This window comes from Ictalurus punctatus, chromosome 24 (genome assembly GCF_001660625.3).
Source record: "Ictalurus punctatus breed USDA103 chromosome 24, Coco_2.0, whole genome shotgun sequence".
NCBI lineage: Eukaryota > Metazoa > Chordata > Actinopteri > Siluriformes > Ictaluridae > Ictalurus > Ictalurus punctatus.
Genome location: NC_030439.2, coordinates 7,300,822 through 7,321,245, shown reverse-complemented (window position 1 = coordinate 7,321,245; position 20,424 = coordinate 7,300,822). Strand labels below are relative to the sequence as shown.

Sequence of the window (20,424 nt, the reverse complement as noted above, 5' to 3'; positions counted from 1 at the left end):
GAAAAGAATTTCACTGTGCTCCTTCTTCTTAAAGTGCTCCTTACATAACAATTCATGCCATCCACACAGTTCTGGTTCACACTGGCCTGTACACTGATCATAACATTAAAACTACAAGCCTAATATTGTGTAGGTCCCCTTTGTGCCACCCAAACAGCTGTCAAGGCATGGACTTCACAAGACCTCTGAAGGTGTGCTGTGGTATCTGGCACCAAGATGTTAGCAGCAGATCCTTAAAGTCCAGTAAGTTGTGAGGTGGGGCTGTCATGGATTGGACTTGTTTGTCCAGCACATCCCACAGATGGGGAATTTGGAGGCCGAGTCAACACCTTGACTTCTGCTCTTTGTGTTCTGACACCTTTCTATCAGAGGCAGCATTAACTTTTTCAGCAATTTGTGCTACAGTAGTTCTTCTGTTGAATCGGACCAGATGAGCTATACTTCGCTCCCCACGCGCATCGGTGAGTCTTGGGTGGCCATGACCCAGTCGCTGGTTCACCGGTTGTCCTTCCGTGGACCACTTTTGGTAGGTACTAACCACTGTATACCGGGAACACCCCACAAGACCTGCCATTTTGAAGATGTTCTGACCCAGTCATCTAACCATCACAATTTGGCCCTTGTCAAAGAAGCTCAGATCCTTACGCTTGCCCATTTTTCCTGCTTCCAGCACATCAACGTCAGGACCTGACTGTTTACTTGCTGCCTAATAAATATATCCCACCCCCTGACAAGTTCCACTGTATCGAGATAATCAATGATATTCCCGTCACCTGTCAGTGGGTTTAATATAATAGCTGACTGGTCTATATGTTCCCAGTATATCAGCACACATGCTAAAAACAAACAAACAAAATTTTGTGAATCTTAAAATCTTAGGGATTTGTGACAGAAGTAGTGTACAGCTCCATCTAGCGGCAGATTGTGTAACAATACGTCATAGATGTCTGACTTGTTGTTGTTTTCATATTCCACCACTGGAGGTCGCTGTACTCAACAAATACACAACGGCAGCTGATCTTTCCGGTTCCTCCTCGGTAACGTACTCCGCAGTGCTTAGGCATCGGCGGCGGTAGTCGGGGGTCGTTCACACTGGAGAAATGACCATCAGCAACGGCGTTTGGATAAACCGATAGAGATCCATACACGCGATAGCACGCGCACGCAAAACAACAAACAAAATAAAACTGAAAACAACGCCGCACGCGCTGGACGGATCAGACTCGGATTCGGCATGCGGGAGGACACAGGGACTCGGATCAGATTACAACAACATCCGATTGCTTCCCGTGTGTGTCCGTGATTAACGCTAGCTAACGTTCAGGCAACTGGCTAATGATTAACGCGACTGTCAATAAGAGTGTCTTTTTTTCTCCTCGCGTGCATTTTGAGGTCACGCTGCTGATTTCATTAACGCTGGATTTAATCTCGCTATAACAGCAATAACAATAAGAAAGGACGCTCGGGTCTGGTTAGCACAGCTAACTGCACACTGGAAAGCTAGTGCATGTAAAGGAAGTGAGCCAGTGGAGTCTGTTAAGATGATCTGCCCATAGCATTTAAAAAGACAACAAACGCACGCGGCTTTATTACTGCATGAAAAAAGGGACAATACGAGGATCTGGATTTCTCCACCAATGACCCCGGAGAACACCTGGCGCGTGCCAACTGTGTGCAGTTTGCAACCATTGTTTCATCCGGATTCAAATCCTTTGCATTGCTAAAAAAAAAAAAAGACTGATTTTATATATAGATATATCTAACTGCTTAACGTTGCATCTTGTTTCCGTTTAAACGAAAATGGCCGCCGTGGTGAATTATTCTCCTCCTTGGTGGGTTAACCTGCTGCACCGTCTTCCTCACTTCAACCTGCGCTTCGAGCAAATCAGCAGCGAGTTCCAGCCAGAGGACTCCTCATACCAGCAGGTAAGAGCTGCTGCACACATGCCACACAGCCTGGGTTAGACTGCTGCACGGACTGGACCAGGAATGGTACCAGATGCATGTCTTGCTATAAAGGAATACAACAACAAAAAAGCATGAAAGTCATTTTCCTGTTCTCTGAAACAGTGATGTCATCAGTTCCTGCACTGGATGGAACTAATGCTCTGTTATTCAATCAGTCTCTCAGCATCAAGGGTCTGTACACTATATAAATCCAAAACGTTGTGGACACCTGATCATCATGCATATATGATGATGATAATGAGTCTTTATTAATCAGATATACATTACAGCACAGTGAAATTCTTTTCTTCACATACCCCAGTATGTTAGGAAGTTTGGGTCAGAGTGCAGGGTCAGCCATGATGCAGTGCCACTGGAGCAGAGAGGGTTAAGGGGCTTGCTTAAGGGCCCAACAGTGGCAGTTTGGCAGTGCTGAGGCTTGAACCCCCGACCTCTATGTGTGTGTGTGTGTGTGTGTGTGTGTGTGGGTGTGTGTGAGCTTGTTGAACATCCCATTCCAGATTTGGTCCCCTTTTGCTGTTATAATAACTTCCATTCTTCTGGGAAGGGTTTCTACTAGATTTTGGAGCGTTGCTATGGGGATTTGTGTTCATTCAGCTACAAGAGCATTAGTGAGATCAAGTACTGATGTTCTTAGGTGAGGAGGTCTGGGGTGCAGTCGGTGTTTCCGTTCATCCCAAAGGTGTTCAGTGGGGTTGAGATCAGGTTCAGACCTCTTAGTTCTAGTGAAAAGACATTTGTGTGCTTCCAGCTTTACGGCAACGGTCCCAGAAGTCCCATGTATTGGTGTGATGCTCAGGTGTCCGTAGACTTTCAGCTATATTGTGTATGTGTTGATGGATTTTGCTTCAGAGTATAGCTTGACACTCCACAGCAAGCTACTTGTAAGGTTCTCACATTGGGGATGCATCAGTATGATTTAAAAAAAAATCAAAATGAGTACACAATCAGTGGCATCATGGAACATATTTATTTGGCTCTGTTTCTGTTGTTGCTCCTCAAGCTGAGTTGTTGTTGCCTGGCTCGAATCGCTGAGCATGATCATCAAAATAAGCATACGGTACCTTCTCAAGCAAAGTGTAGACCCTGGTGGAAGGAACTCAGTGCTCAGTGTTCGCTGAAGTGAAGTGCTCTCATATTCAACAGATTCTCTACACATTTACTTCACTAATTCGTTTTGTTTGTCTGCACACATCACGTGTATTAATCACGCTCAGGTCGGCTGCCCTCACATTCTCTATTAACGATATCATTAAAATGATCGAAGATGTTTTGTCAGGTTAGTTGTATTGTCGGAGGATACTGTAGTACCTCTTCTTGGATCCAGTGTCCAGATCGCTGTCACTGCGTATCATCTGTTTTATTATCATGACCGTGTATGCTAAATATTGTCTTGCATAGGCTTACGTTGGATCACATGGTATCGGATGTTGGTGTCGAAGCAATTTTTTTTCCAAAGTACGATTAAGTGAACATGGTTAGTTACTCATTAATAACGTTCGCGTCAATCTTTGTGTGTATATCAGGGCGTGTGATTTAGTTGTGACTAACTTGTGCTGAATGTCCAATGTGCTCATGAGGCCCAAGAAGAGTGCACTGCGATATCTATAGAGGTTAGGATCCCATTTAGGAGAGGGAACAATGTGTCTGAAATTGCGCCATAGCTCACACGTTCTCTATTTACTATTCACTCTCTGTTTTATATAGAGCACTGTGTGGGGTGGCAGCAGAAAGCGAGACCCCAGGCTGAATTCAGACGAGAATTACGTAACTCGCTGTTACTTAAACCTTTTTTTTTATGTTATTATAATACCTGGCAACCTGAAACCACACAAATGTAGTAAAAGTATTTAAAAACTCGCTGTGCATTGTTGCATTTAGTCTGGATGTAGTATGCAATGGTTGTACACGTTATAGTGCATCGTGTGAAATAATGTAGCTCACTCTATGACTGCACCATATGGTACAAGTACTGCAAGACTAATCCTACCAGTGTCTGAATTTGTTCAATATTTAACACTTGTACCATTGTTAGTTCCACTGGGCTATGCTTGGACTCCATTGTATCTGTATGGATTTGACTCCGTTGTATCTGTATGGATTTGACTGGACTGTATCTGTATGAATTTGACTCTGTTGTATCTGTATGGATTTGACTCTGTTGTATCTGTATGGATTTGACTCTGTTGTATCTGTATGGATTTGACTCTGTTGTATCTGTATGGATTTGACTCTGTTGTATCTGTATGAATTTGACTCTGTTGTATCTGTATGGATTTGACTCTGTTGTATCTGTATGGATTTGACTCTGTTGTATCTGTATGAATTTGACTGGACTGTATCTGTATGGATTTGACTCTGTTGTATCTGTATGGATTTGAATCTGTTGTATCTGTATGGATTTGAATCTGTTGTATCTGTATGGATTTGACTGGACTGTATCTGTATGGATTTGACTGGACTGTATCTGTATGGATTTGATTTGAATGTATCTGTATGGATTTGATTTGAATGTATCTGTATGGATTTGATTGGACTGTATCTGTATGGATTTGACTGGACTGTATCTGTATGGATTTGATTGGACTGTATCTGTATGGATTTGACTGGACTGTATCTGTATGGATTTGATTGGACTGTATCTGTATGGATTTGACTGGACTGTATCTGTATGGATTTGACTGGACTGTATCTGTATGGATTTGACTGGACTGTATCTGTATGGATTTGATTGGACTGTATCTGTATGGATTTGACTGGACTGTATCTGTATGGATTTGATTGGACTGTATCTGTATGGATTTGACTCTGTTGTATCTGTATGGATTTGATTGGACTGTATCTGTATGGATTTGACTGGACTGTATCTGTATGGATTTGATTGGACTGTATCTGTATGGATTTGACTCTGTTGTATCTGTATGGATTTGACTCTGTTGTATCTGTATGGATTTGACTCCGTTGTATCTGTATGGATTTGACTCTGTTGTATCTGTATGGATTTGACTCTGTTGTATCTGTATGGATTTGACTCTGTTGTATCTGTATGGATTTGACTCTGTTGTATCTGTATGGATTTGACTGGACTGTATCTGTATGGATTTGACTCTGTTGTATCTGTATGGATTTGACTCTGTTGTATCTGTATGGATTTGACTCTGTTGTATCTGTATGGATTTGACTCTGTTGTATCTGTATGGATTTGACTCTGTTGTATCTGTATGGATTTGACTCTGTTGTATCTGTATGGATTTGACTCTGTTGTATCTGTATGGATTTGACTCTGTTGTATCTGTATGGATTTGACTGGACTGTATCTGTATGGATTTGACTCTGTTGTATCTGTATGGATTTGACTCTGTTGTATCTGTATGGATTTGACTCTGTTGTATCTGTATGGATTTGACTGGACTGTATCTGTATGGATTTGACTCTGTTGTATCTGTATGGATTTGACTCTGTTGTATCTGTATGGATTTGACTCTGTTGTATCTGTATGGATTCTGCATCTGCGACGTGTATAAATGGACGTTAAATGACACTGCCGTGATTGGTGTTGTAGTAGACATGGCTTTTTAGCTTTGGTTAATTGTGGTTAATTGCTGGATCTAGAGTCATTCACAGGAACACTACCTGCGTGCGACACCAGTCCATCACAGCTTCACACACAAATTTACACAGTCTTTCACAACTAAGGGCAGTTTATGCCGCATTAAACTAAAGGTCATAACTCATCATTCCCAACCTCTGCTTGGGAAAAACCAAAGAACCCATAATTCCTACCCCAAGTTTAAGGAGTGGCATCGAATCAACATGGCTGCTCGTAGCATGAACAGTAAACACAGCTGTACCTCTTACCTTTTAAATTAGTTATACAACAATCTACGAGTATTTCCTTTAGATCAATCAACATACAGACACTGGATGTCTGAGAGCTTGAATGGGACACATAATTTTTAAATATTAATATTTGCGTACTGTGCTTTTACGTGTAATGTAATGGTGTGCCCTTTTTTGGTCAATACTATTAATTTACACCCTCTAGTCACTTCTTACCCATTTTGTTCACCTTGTTGTAGCTGTTTCCGTGCCAGGTTATTTGTTCTGTTATAATTTACTTTATTCTTATTTCCGAAAGTGTGTTCCGCCAGCTGCTGCCTGTCAATTTATATTTTTAACCACCTCTGTTTTATTATTTGATCTCTTTATTACTGAGGCAGAAAGATCCGGCTCTCGTACAACTCAACTTTAACTTCGTCATTTGGCAAACCTGGTTGTGTGGTGTAACACAATGGGAAGATGGTGACCAGCTTAGGATTTTGTTTTGCCATGTATCCTTACTACGGCTTATTCACGGACGTCCGCTGAGTCCATATCGATTCCACAATCGATTTCTTCTGTCTTCTGTGAGCAAAGTCTTTCCAAAATAGGAGTTAATTGGTACATGAACTACCCTACTTATGTCCTATTACTCTACACTAAAACGGTGTGTTTTATTGAATGAGTTGTTGCTTTATTAATTCATTATTGTTTTCTTTTTACTTTTATTCGACATGGATGAACAGTTCAGTGGAAATCTTTTAGTTGAAGCTGCTTGCTCGCATGCAAAAAACGAATTCGGCAGTTTTGAGGTGGATCAAATGACCACCGAGAAGGAATTCGGTTTCAGCTCCTGGCAACATTGTTTTTTTGCCAATGCTTTTATTCGTCGCGTTACTTCCTGTCACGTTATTCAATGCTGTAGCTCGGGAGCAAATTGCTTTCACACGTTGTATTGTTCTTTGACTTTAAGTAGTGTACTGATTCTACTGGGAAACCTGAGAAATACAAAAAGCTGTTCTGCTTTTCTAATGCGAGATTCAGGCCTGACAAACTTTACCTTCATCAGCTGACAAAACAATAACAAAGTGGTGGCTCACTGACACCTGAGTAAACATAACACAAATTGTGAAGCATGCTGGGTAAGTGACGGGTGTAAATTTGGGTGTTGTCCTGTTCTCCCATTTGTCCATTTACTTTTTTAATGTTGAAGACTTTGACAAATGTGCTAGTGTTTTAGGATTAGTAACTCATTGAGGCTGCATGGGATTTCATATCCACTTGGCTTAAATAATAATTAATAGCCAATCCTCTTAGTCACGATTATTCAACCTTTTGACTAATTATGTTAACAATGAAGTACTATACATTTTTGATCTCATGTTCTTTAAGTTTTTTTCCCTTTTCAAAAGAAGGGGAGAAAGCAAGCAAGGGGGAGAAACCAAAAGTGAAATAGAGGAAGAAAGAATGAGTAGGTAGCAAAGGATGTGCACAAAGTTATGCGATTAAATAAACATCCTTGTTCATCTTTAACGACGTGCATGCCGTTGTTACAGATTAATGCTGCATTTGACTTCGGAAGTGGGAAGTCGGAACCATCGGGTCAAGTCAACTTTATTTATAGGACATTTAAAATAACTTTTGTTGAGCAAAGTGCTGTACAGCAGCTCAAAGAAGAATACAGTAAAGATATAAATAGACATGCAGAGAATGAGGTCCATCCATCCATCCATCCATCCATACGTACATTCATTTTCCATACTGCTTATCTTACACAGGGTCACGGGGTTCTTTGAGCCTCTCCCTGGAAGGGCGGGAGACACCCTGAATGGGGTGCTAACCCATCACAGGGTTCAATCGCACACACATTCACACACTACGGGCAGTTTGGAAATGTCTTTGGACTGGAGGAGGAAACCGGACTACCCGGATGAAGCCCTCAAAACATGGGGAGAACATGCAGACTTTGCGCACACACAGGGTGTAGGGTGGGATTCGAACCCCAAGGAGAAAAGAAGAAAAGGACAGTCCAATCAGCCGGACTCGAAAGCCAGAGCAACAATGTGTGTTTTTGGGTTTAAAAACGTCTAAAGTAAAGCAGGTCCTAATGATAAGTGTCGGTAAGTTCGAAAGCCAGCCGAAGAGAAATCCCTATAACCTTTTCCTTAGGAATGCCGGAATGAGAAACTGATAACGGAGTGGTTTGCAGACTTGACGTTCCTGGGAGTGGAACAGAAGTGGAAAAGATCAGACCTTCATGCATTCTTGCTACGAAGTGTGTGTGTGTGTGTGTGTGTGTGGGAGGGAAGGTATATATCTGTATATCTATATGTATATCTTTAACAGGCAAATATATCAGTGTGTTGATTGATCTGAAGGAAGTCCTTGTAGATATTATCGTATAACTGACTTAGAGGTACGGAGTGCTGCTGTGAGAAGCCACGTCGATTTGACGTCACTTGCTGAACTCCGAGTTGACGAAGCGGTTTCCTTAGGTTTTTCCTGGTCGGAGGTTTGAGCTCAGAGAGTGTGAGCACAGCAATGTGTGTATAGTCTCTCGCACAACCGGTTGTCATACAGAAAACCCACTGATTCAGGTTCTCTCCAATTTGTCACAACCGAGTACACGTCTGCTTGGCTTACATTTTCAGGCACGTCATGGTGTGTCACTCGTATTCTGAGCATTTGTGTTTATTCAGCATAGATATAGCACAGTCAGTCACTTGCTCATATACTGAGTAAGCCTGCACTAATTCGGCCATGGTGCGTGTTCCTAAAATGGAAACCTTACTCATCATACGTCTCAACATGTCTGAGATTTTAAAAAATAGTACTGGATGTATCGGTCGCTAAGAAATCCCTTTGCAACAGAAAACGGAAACAACAGAAAGGAGACTGAATTAAGGGCTGATTGGGTTGCGCTGGTATAACTGCACAACTGAGCTGCGCTTGGATTTGGATTTGCTGTCTTCCATAACATTTGGAGTGAAGCTAATCTGGCGTGCAGCATACAGCACAGCTGAGGTCGGGGGAGGGGAGACCTCCCATCCGTCCTCCACAACATGGCACTCATGCGTCGGATCAGACTTAACCTTTAACTACATCAGGTTAAGCCTCCTCCTAGATGCTCTTAAGTATGAACTTTGTCCTACATTTCGTTCTGATGGAAACTTAAAATCCTGGATTATACTCCTTTTCCGGAGCCGAACGAAAGGCCGAGGAGGCGGACGTGACTTTGACTACGCGCCTGCGGAATCGTGTTCATTATTAATAACGTGCCATAAATATTCAAGTGTGGGGCGGCAGGATGATGAGTGTAGAAGGTCTGGGGTATTATCTTTTGTTTAGTCTTAAGGTCAGTTCACATTGGGTACGTTTCTGAAGGGGGACAAATTGCTTATAGATAAACAAATATAGAAATAATCCCATTTTAAAATTGAGTACTTGCTGAGTTTGATTCAACACTTCACGCCTTTTTTTTTTTTAATTTACTTTTTTATTTATTTATTTGTTTATTTATCACTTATAAAAAAAATGTAATAAAGTGCAATGTTATGAAACGTTCCACACTCGAGTCTTCCCGCTGAAGATTTTGTGATTTCCAGTGTCTCAGTAACACGACAAGCGTCAGAGCTCCTGGTGATGGAAAAACAACTGTATATAGCTACTATAACGTAATCACTAACACAAACTTACTCCCATGTTAATGGGAAACGTGGACTACACTCAAGACCACTATCATGCATGTTAAATAAACGTCTCGTAACAGAAAACTTCATGTCAACGATTGTACGCTTTCCTTTGTTAAACACGTGTTTTTTGTTTTTTTTTTAAATTGTTATTAGGCTTAGATTATGTGAACGAGTTGTTACTATAGGAAAGAAAACGTATTCGAACGAGCTCATTAATATAAACTCTTGTTATTTATGCTGCAGTTGTTAAAACTGTCGACATCTTCTGAATTGAGAATTGAACTCCTCAATCATTTTATACCACATGTGATCGAATGCTCGAATCTGATTGTTCAGAAGGTGTGCATTTATTTATTGTTTGTATAACAGCATGGCTCGGACAGTGGTTCCGGCTGTAACATGAACAATAGGTTTGTATTCATGTGCTCGTTGTAATACGTTATTGTTTCTATAGTAACAGCTCATACACAGGGATTTAATAATCCCTATATAATCCCTAGAATAATCCGCCACATAATCCTAGACGAATAATTAACCAATTTTTAAAATGTGTTGTTTTACTAAGTAAAACTTCTCATTGTTGTGGTGTTTTTTTTTTTTTTTTGGGGGGGGGGGGGGTTTGGTTGTTGTTAGGAGACATTTATTAACAGACAAAGGAGATTGTAGGCTACGTCTACATTAATCCGGATGGATCGGGATTTAATTTCGTTTAAATAAAAAGCTCTCCGTCTACACTGGCGTTCTCAAACGTTTTCTAAAAACTGCCCTACATCGAAACGTCTGAAAGTGCTTACGTCCCTATACTGCGCACGCGTAAAAACGTAAGAAGCTTTGGCCTACGTCATTTCCCTAATAGCAACCGTGAGTGAACATTCCGTCTGCAATCTGAAGGTTGTCCGAAGCGGCATTAATCTTTAACCATCGTTTAACCATCTTGTCTGTTTTAAGTTGAACAGGTCACATGACTCGAAATACGTCACTGTTGTTGATTATCTTCGTTTTCTCAGTCCACACTACGACGCGAAAATGGCGTTTTCAAATCGATCCACTCGGGGGAGCGTTTTTTCGAAAAACGCTGTGTGGACGGAAGCCCCCCCTAAAAAAAAAAAAAAAAAAAAAAAAAAAACTAGAGAAAAAGATGCGTTTTCAAGTTTATCCGGATTAACGTGGATGTAGTAGTCTGTTTATCGAGGGTAACTTGTTTCTCGGACGTTAAATCTAACTATCAACCATTAAAATGTGTGTCTGGTCGTTCGTTAATAAATGAAACGTCGTAATCTCTGGAAAATCGCTGTGTAATAAGCGGAAAAACACACTCCAGACCGTGCTGTTATATGAAAATAACGCACTCCGCTTCGCGTCATGCTGTATCACACCACCCCGTTGTGTATTGTTTTGTTTCCATACAACGGCAGGTTCTGTCCTGTTATTCCTTACGTCATCATTCTCTGTTAAAAGCAAAATGATTTGAGTGCGAATATGATGTCATTGCGTACGCCGCACGTATTCTGCTTAAAATTCCAGCACCCCTGAACATAAAACGCCTTCCCGCATCCCTGGTAGAGTGTAACACTGTTCCTAAATCTTTAATGAAGCATTTAATAAGTGCGTGGAGTCTACCTGAGAACACAGAATTATGGGACGCAAGCAATATAAAGAGCAGACTAAATAATTACTCATGGTCATTTCTGTTTTGTGTACAGATGTGCTTCCTCACCAGCTTTTTTGCTCAAACACACCAATCCTACTGCTTTTTTTTTTTTTTTTTTCTTTGGAAGAACACTGAAAGCCGACAGGTCCAATCTCTGTACTTTGTGAACTGGGTTTACGATGGTAATCTACAAAAGCGGTCTGACGATGCAGAGCAAAGCATTTTGTACGGAAATGATAGTCCGAATAAACAGACTGGTGCTGATTGTTTACTGTCCCGGTGTCTCATGTCTCTGTGATTACAGCTGCCCCAACTTTGTCCCCGTGTGTTGGTGGTGTTCTGTTTGCATTTGCCATGTTTGGGCATTAGTAAAAATCTGATCTGATCGTGCATGTGAGATTACACGAGTTTCATTTTCGCGTATATGTGGAATGTTCTCCGGTTACGTGGAACTGATATGTATCAAATGTCATGGTAGAGGTTAAAAAAACAAAAAACAAAGAAAGAAAAAGAAAACTGGCCTGGGGAAACCCGAGAGCTGAGTTGATGATTCGGGAAACTCCTTGACGTGTGTCTAAAAGTATGACCTGATCAGGTTTTTAGAGTAAAAATGCCGTAAAAAAATTAGGGATGCTTCGATCAGGATTTCCATGGGATATTTCTTGAGAACGTACACGGCAAATGGCGAATTTTTCATTGTTTCTTGAGACCTCGTAATAATTCCGCATTGGCGAAGACATGCCCGCAGCGCTAAAGTTGGACGTCCTCGCACGATTTACGTCATCGAATTGCGATCGGTTCGTGAGATCGGCCGAATTTAGAGACTACCTACCGAGTCGTAGAACGTGATCCGATCGATCGGAGCATCCGTAGTTCAAATGGGGTTGGACAGATTGCTGTTATTTATTTATTTATTTATTTATTTTTTAACGGCTCTGGAATGTTTTATTAAAATCTGCTTTGCATTAGCTTTTTATCAGGTTTCTGATGGATATTGGGTTTTGCGTGGCTAAAGCCATTCTGCGCAATGCTACACAAAAAGAAGTCCTACTTACCCTGGGTTCAGACTAGCGAGTCGCTTATCTCTTGTGGGCGTGTCACGTCTGCCCAGCGTTCATTTTTATTTATTTTTTTTGATGAGAGAGGGTAGTGGCCAAAATGTAGCCAAAACAAATTCTTTCACACAATATTTTAATAAAGTATGAGAATTGGTTGTTTGATGTACGTTACATTCCAGGCTTCGTATTAGCTTAGTCCGCAGATTAGCACGGCAAGCAAACTGTACTAGCTACATACGCTCGCCAGAGGCACCAGCATGTACCTAGAAATGTTTTTCGTATTAGTTAGAAACTAATTAAATAACACGCATATCAGTAGAAATCGGTTATTTGATTTAACATGCTACATGCCAAGGTTACATTACTGTACTAGCAACAAACACTTTCCAGAGACGTCCGTGATCTTCCTGCTGCTTCCTTCCAAGCTTTATTTTTCTTCGTAAGGTCTCTATGTACATTTATGAATAGGTCATATATGACAGGACATGACAAAATCACACTTAGAAGTAGAGGTCGGCCGATTAATCGGCACCAACAACCGATTGCTGGAACTATCGGTTATCGGCAAAAATCCACACCGATAGTGTTTCCCAGTTGCGTCTGTTGCGCGGCTGAGAAGCGTCCGCTGTCGTTACACAGTACGAGAGCGGCCTCTAGAGGCAAAATAAAAACCATCACTGACTAATTTTGTCGCGTTATTTGAAACACCTTTTTATTTATTTTTAATATTTATTTTATTTAAAAAAAACGTTCAGTACGTTTTCATAGTACAGTCAGTACTGTTTATTTTTGTAATAAAGTTCAGCAATATTTTACCTTGAGTGTTGTTATTGTGCCGATATATCGATTAATCGGTTATCGGTCCACCCCAGTTATATGTTTTTCAAGCAATACATAAGAACTAATTGCTGGTAGGAATTAAGGGGAGGGGGGAAATGTCGCACTAAATGGTACAATTAATCCGAGGAACCGTTTGAGTCGCTGGTTCGGAATTGTTGCGTTACTGCAACGTGCATAATTTGCATAAAGGTGAGAAGATCTCAACTCGCATGTCACAGCATCGCTTTCTCTTGCAACTGTCGCTGAAATCGCGGCTTTGTATCACGCAAGAACATTCACATGAACGATCGCCACCAGGAGCAGCCAGCGTTTTTACTTGGTGTGCTAGATTGCAATTAAAAAGATGATCCTTGTTGCGTTCCTAGCATTTAAAGCCTCAGCAAAGCAAGACTGGTCTGGTTTTAACTGGATTTGGATTTTAATGGTGAGAGCTTGTACTTGTTCTTGTCAATGCCTCCTTTCTTGGCCACGTGTTTGCACGCTATTGCACTGATTATTATTATTATTATTATTATTATTATTATGATGTTACTGTTTAATGTATAGCTGTCTGACCTGCAACAAATCCTGTCCTTTCCTTCAGATACGGTTGATGTGTTTTCACTTCTGCCAGCTATCAGTGCTCTAAACCAATACTCTCCCTAGTAACACTAGCCCTCCCTTTAAAGCCTATAATAGGCACCTTTCCAAGAGAACAGCATCTCTTTCCTGTTGGAGCTGAAACACTGAATGATGTTTCCACTCCCACACCCACTCCCTATACTCAGCGCTACTCTGTGACGATGCTGTGTTTTCTACCAGAGGTCGAAGGGGGACAAAGTGTTTCACACGCGAGGGGGTTTCAGAAAGGACATGAGGCCTAGTTTATCAAGAATCCAAAAGGCGCTTTATAAAATGTTCCTAAGCGCCAAAAATGTTGCTAAATCTTTTGTAGCTGTGGCCTGTTTATTAATCGCAAATCATCTTCAAATCATGTGCAAACCAAGCTACCTGTACTAGCTACGTACTCTCACCAGAAGCGCCAACGAGCTCTTCCTTCCAAGCTTTATTTTTTCTTCGTAGTGTCTCTGTACACGTTAAACAAGAGGTCGTAGATGACAGGATAATGTCAAGTTATCACAGTTATAAAATTTCTGTTCCTTGTTTTTGGGTCAAACAGGAAATGGTAATTAGTTGTAGGTTGGTACTAAAGCTGTGATCGGGGAACTGAAGAAACGATGGGCCACACAAGGTCATGTAATTGGTCCAGTGAGTCTTTAGAGCGAAACGGTTTGATCGGTCAGTTTATTGCTTCATTCCTAATTTGCATAGAATTAAGAAAATCTCGATTGAAATGTCGCCTTGTCAGTTGCCGCCGTCATCATGGATCCGTGTCGCATGCGTACAAAGAAAATGAATAGTTTCCTGTCATTTTGTCACTTTGTAGTGGGAACTCAACAGCGTGTGTTATTCAAAATCGATTTGACTTTCACCCACGGAGTTTGATTTGCAGAGCGTTTCATGCACTTTACCGTATAAGTACGTGATTAATGATATTAGACTAAAAAAAAGATGAGTCTAACTTATTCTTGAGTAACGTTCTGAAATGGAACAAACCCGTGGAGCACAAGATTATTCGTGTGTACGTGATGATTTTAGCTGTTCCAGCACGTCATTCACAGGAATGCCGTTCAAGGAGCAGGAAGCGAGAGCTTTGGTGTTGCTAATCTGTTTTGTCAGTTTGTTGGCGTGGCGAGGCTGACGAGGCGGTCTCGTCGTTGAGCCAGACAGGAAACACAAGCTGTTTCTCTCAGCAGAATACTGCAAATAAATTTGTCACATGACTCCCTTAGCATTGGAGAATGCTGGAGAATTTCAAAGGTGCTGCTGGCCGGGAATGCCTTCTCTAATGGCGACCTTTTTTTTTTTTTTTTTTTTTTTAAAGCCTCAGTAAAATTCCAACAGGTTAACAGGGTTGGCATTTCCTAAGATGTTTTTAACATCATCATATGTGCATGTGTGTGGTCAGGTGTACTCCCGTGGTGTTCAAAGGCTAAAAAAAACTAATGATTACTCCCCTCCTGAGATTCCTAGCTTCACCCCTTGCACATGAATGGGGCCTCAATTGGGCTGATGCATTCACTGATGCTCAAGAAGGCAGGCAACATGGTGCATTAAGAACTACGGGGGTATACACTTTTGAACAGGATGAGATTATTAACATTATTATTTTGTCTTCTGGGAAACATGTAAATATCTCATGTTGCCTCTGAAGGGTGGTTCTAAATGGAAAAAATAAGATATTTAAACAAAATAAGTTAAACCGATTATCATGTTCAAAAGTTTCTTCTTCTTCTTCTTCTTCTTCTTCTTCTTCTTCTTCTTCTTATTATTATTATTATTATTGCAGAATCTACCAGGGAATGTTTATTGAAATTTATTAGCACAGCTGTAAATAATGTCCTGGAATAAGGTTTGAAAGTTGATGCGAGTCTTCTCCATTTTCCCTGAAGTTTTCTGAGCGCACACACGATTCGACACTGCAAGGAGTATGCTTTTGGTGCACTGTGCATTTCGAGCAGGACTCTAAAGTCAGGAGTTGCTCTTTTCAGAGTCTCAGGCAAACACACTCTCTCTCTCTCTCTCTCTCTCTCTCTCTCTCTCTCTCTCTCTCTCTCTCTCTCTCTCTCTCTCTCTCTCTGTCTGTCTCTCACATGCACTGAATGAAATTTGTTTCGTTCATTGTTGGACTCCTGTTTCACAAAAGGACTAACTGGAACCTAAGAGACACTATTAATTACATTGAAGCCTTCTGTGAAAACAGCTTTTCAAAATGTCACACAGCTCCACATTAAAGGAAAAGTTGTTTTTGGTTTTTAACATCAGCTGAGAAGTATTTTACATACGGCCGAAAGAATTAGACTTTTTCTGAATCATCTTTCCAGTCTTTTTGTTGAAGATGCCTGTGGAAGACCAGGATGTCACGCATGGTCTGTGAAGTCCTTCATCAGCACATCACATACTTCCCCAATAATAAACACAGCATCATTCCACAGAAGCGAAGATTCGGCCATTTTATTTTCCGCTGCATGTCAGCAATTCCACAGAACTGAAGATAAAGTTCAGTATGTGTGCTGTTAGAGATTTTTAAGCTCCTCCAATGTGGCAAAGCTCTTACTGCTCTCATGTTTTCTGAGCTGCTCCATTGGAGTTTTGGTTTCACCCATTGTGGCAGTTTTGTGCTCAAATTGCTTGACAGTCTGTTGTTTACATGCATAAAACAAATAACCTAATGAACCTTATGTTTTCAGTTTTTAGATTCCCTTAGGCTTTGTATCAAAGAGCATTTTAAGTAAGGTTTGGCAATTAATAGCATACCGGAATATCACCTCGCGTTACGCGAAGGCATTTCTACGAAATAAATATCGATCAAGATCACGATATACAGGTTTGACAGCATACTGGCTGCAAAACAGGAAAAAAAATAAATATGAAAAGATGAATCTGATGATGTCCAGTAAAAATAAATAAAAAATAAAATTTTGTGCTATTTTTAAAAATTAAATATTTTCAAATAATAGTGTTTAACTATTACACTTGGAAAATCTGTAATTTTAGCATTAAATCAGTTTCTTCCAATCGAAATTTGTAAAACTATTTTTTAAAAAAATAAATAAATAAATAAAAAAATCCCCTCAATATTGGTGAATATCTCAGAAAAGTCTTCTGTCAGAATTTATCAAAATATCTGTATTATATCCTTATATTGCCAGCGTTAACTAGGGCCGAGTATTGTGACCAATTTGGCGATTCGATTCTTAATTATAAGGTTTCTTCGATTTCGTTTCAATATCAATTAGTTATCAGTATTTCATTTTAAATGTTAGTTTTGCTGACATGGAATCCATGTTTTAATTTACATGCTGGTAACTGAAACCCTCCTACTTGGCTATTTTACTGAAATGCACATTTACATTAACGATAGGGCAGACACAATTATGTTTAATTACTTTTTACTTTTACTTTGAGTAACAAACATTGTAACAAGAAATCATAAATATGTGCGTACAATGCACACAAGGTAAGCACAAACCGGACATTACTGTAAAATAAATAAATAAATAAATCAAAACATTGTAAATGTGCAACAGTGAAATTCATTAACGACCTAAAACATGTTTAAGAAATAAAACCGTTTTCAAAATTCAAAACATGACAGGTGGCGACATTCAAGATGAGAGGCGAACTACAGGTAATATTCACATCATCTGGAGTAAAGCACGTTAAGAATCGATTCGGGAAATTCGTTTAGTTAAATTGAAGATCGATTAAAATCGGAGAATCGATATTTTTTACCCAGCCCTAGCGTTAACCGAACGTTAAAATAAGGTTCAATGCAGTTATCGAGTTAATTATTTAACATTATGAATCGGATCATTAGATGGCATTCCGTCTGGGTTTTTTTTGTTTGCTTTGTTTCTAAAAGCCACTTGAATTGGTGAAATCACAATCGCACAAAATTGTTTTGCACGGTCTTTCGCAGTGATGTTTGTTGTTAAGTGAGATTTTTTAGCTGTCCTCATGTTCGATGCGCATGCATCAAAGAGGGCTTTGGCAGAATGCGCGTTGTGATGACGTCACATGACTCAAATCTGTGGAAAATCTGCAGTGATATAGGAAATTTCAGTCTCCTCCGTATATTGCGGAGTTTGCTTTATTTTTGTGTTAATTTCTGCAATCGGAAAATTGCGAAATCCTCGAGGGCCTGGGCAACAGCCACGTTACCGCTTCGCCACTCTACTGCGCAGGTTTTAATCTCGTTAATTTTATTCTATAGTTGTCGTTCCTGTCAGCACTAACGTCTTCGCGAGATTTCAGTGTTTCAGTTCATTTGTGTTAATACTATGTGAGTCGATCACGCTCGCTACGGGATGAGTCTCGTAATTTACTTGTTTAAATTAAGTTTAGTATAAACACTGAAATCCTGATTTGATGAGAGACTTTTTTTTTTGTTTTTTTTTTTTTTTGTTTTTTTTTTTTTTTAAACTGTACATAATATGGTTCTTAAATCTGACTGACCACATACATTTTGTATTGTGTAGAGTTGGTCCTCATTGTGCTTCGTTTCATGTGCACAGGAGTTCAAATGCCATGTTTGGACTTGCCAAGCTCATGAACCAAACAAAAGAAGCAAAAGCGAAAGGGTTTGAAATAACTGCTACTGATTAATTTCTTTAAAAACTACTGAAATGTTGTTGCTTTTTTAACATAGTTAAATGCATTCTCACAAAAATCACTTGCATTGTAAATATAATAAAGAATAAAAAAGCAGTCTCCTTATATGTAAAGTTCCAAATAAAAAATTATAGATATTTATATATTTCTCCGACACGTTTTCTCAGATATGTTTATATCCTATCCGCCATTTTGTGCTGGTATCAGCTCAGTACCGGTCCTGGGTATTGGATCGTTGCCGTCTCTCATCGTGTTGATAAGATCAATTGTATATACATGAGGCAGCTAAATGTGAATGCATTTCAAGCAACGTTTGTGGCTTTAGACACGAGATCGAGCTCATATCTACAAATCGGTGGCTTTTTCTCTCTGTGGGGATGTTTATTTTTAGGAGGAGCTGCGCTGTGGTGGACCACATTCAGCACCAGGAAGGAGAAGGCCTATTAAGATAATCTTCACGAGATTACAGCTGTTTAGAGGAGCAGGGTCTGGAGTTCTTCCCGTCTTTAAACAGTGAGCAGCAAAAAGGGGAGACGTGGCAGGATTGTGATCTCGCTAATTGCAATGAACCCTCTTTTCCAGGCTCATGGGAATTTAAAGAAAGGGAGCTATTTGGTCTATAGGTTAAATGCTGTACTGTTTGTTAGCTCCACTCAGGGTTTTCTAAATGCACACAAAAGCTATCTTGGTTTATAATGATAGTCTTTATTGGTCACATATAGATTACAGCACAGGGAAATTCTTTTCTTCGCAAACCCCAGCATGCTGGGAGGTTGGGGTCAGAGCCCCTAGAGCAGAGAGGGTTAAGGGTCTTGCTCAGGGGCCCAACAGTGACAGCTTGGCAGTGCCTGGGCTTGAACCCCCAACCTTCCGATCAGTAACCCAGAGTTTGGTAGGGCTGGGGCATGAACCCCGACCTTCCGATCAGTAACCCAGAGTTTGGTAGGGCTGGGGCATGAACCCCGACCTTCCGATCAGTAACCCAGAGTTTGGTAGGGCTGGGGCATGAACCCCGACCTTCCGATCAGTAACCCAGAGTTTGGTAGGGCTGGGGCTTGAACCCCGACCTTCCAATCAGTAACCCAGAGTCTTATTATATGCTGACCTACGGGGTATAGGCATGAGCATTCAAAATCTTTCTTACAGTCTGTTTATTATTAATTTGCTTGATGCCACATCGTATCAAGCGCAAAGTCTTTGAATCTTTTTAAATACCAAATATCTTGAAATTCAAACTGATACCAACATGATACTTTTCTCGATACCTTTGTTCTGTTATAGTGAAAGATATGGTTTCCACATAGACGACCACGTTATCTCGAGAAGAACTGGCCCTAGCACCTCCCACTTACAACATGAAATCAAAACAACGCGGTTAATAGGCCATATTTGTGAAACCTGCAGTGAATCAGTTCATATATATGCGTGTGGTTTGATACAGCGGCCCAGTGCTAGCCAACTATATGGCCGTTAAATGCTAGTTTATACAACAGTAAGTTCCGGTCCACTACATTTGATTGGTCGAGCTGCGTTCCAAGAGTGCATATATTTCCTATAACCACACTGGTAGGTTTCACTGCACTCGTCTGTTTTTGCCACGTAAAATTTCATGTCCTAGTTCAAAGTTACTACAGTAGTGTTACCGACATCATCACTGGACACAGCAAACGATACTTTTCAGGAATGTAACTTTTAAGCTAACGAGTTAGCTGACGGCCTATAAAGTATTTCCACTAAAATAAAAATAACATTTGGCCATATTGTGTTCGAAATGTCAGTTTCTCGATATTAAATTCTTGCTTAAACGGCTGTTATATAGAAACAGTACCACGCACACAATCGTGCAGATCTACTGAATATCAGCACGGCTGTGATTTACCTGCGGCCAAATATGTTGCGAGTGCAATATTGCTTAATTAGCTAGCTAGCTGTTGACGAACGTAGACCAAATGTCAGAAAGCTGGTTGGTAAACTTTTAAGGTTTGAGTCTCTGCTAATTTCTGTCTAACATATCAAAGATAGGCACTGAATTTTCCAGGATGTTTCAGTAGTCGGTAGTACTAAAATATTTAGGTTGGTGCTTTTTAGTTTAGTCCCCCCCCCCCCCAGTACCCAGTCCTAGTGTCAAGTTCTTTAGTAATCTATATCATTTTCTCACTACCATTAAAACTAACTTGCATGA

At 40.3% G+C, this 20,424-nt stretch overlaps 2 protein-coding genes across 2 annotated transcripts in view; one reads left to right on the top strand and one right to left on the bottom strand.

Moving 5' to 3' along the window:
• snx8a (sorting nexin 8a) overlaps positions 1-1,097 on the bottom strand; it is a 29,279-nt gene extending 28,182 nt beyond the window's left edge. The window contains exon 1 of the mRNA XM_053675494.1: positions 953-1,097. Coding sequence (XP_053531469.1) covers positions 953-1,064 — 112 coding nt within the window. The 5' untranslated portion in view covers positions 1,065-1,097. The remainder of the gene's footprint in view (positions 1-952) is intronic.
• A 656-nt stretch (positions 1,098-1,753) lies between these two features.
• The window catches only part of ttyh3a (tweety family member 3a), a 64,017-nt gene continuing 45,346 nt past the window's right edge, over positions 1,754-20,424 (top strand). Inside the window, exon 1 of the mRNA XM_017454647.3 lies at positions 1,754-1,926. Coding sequence (XP_017310136.1) covers positions 1,801-1,926 — 126 coding nt within the window. The 5' untranslated portion in view covers positions 1,754-1,800. The remainder of the gene's footprint in view (positions 1,927-20,424) is intronic.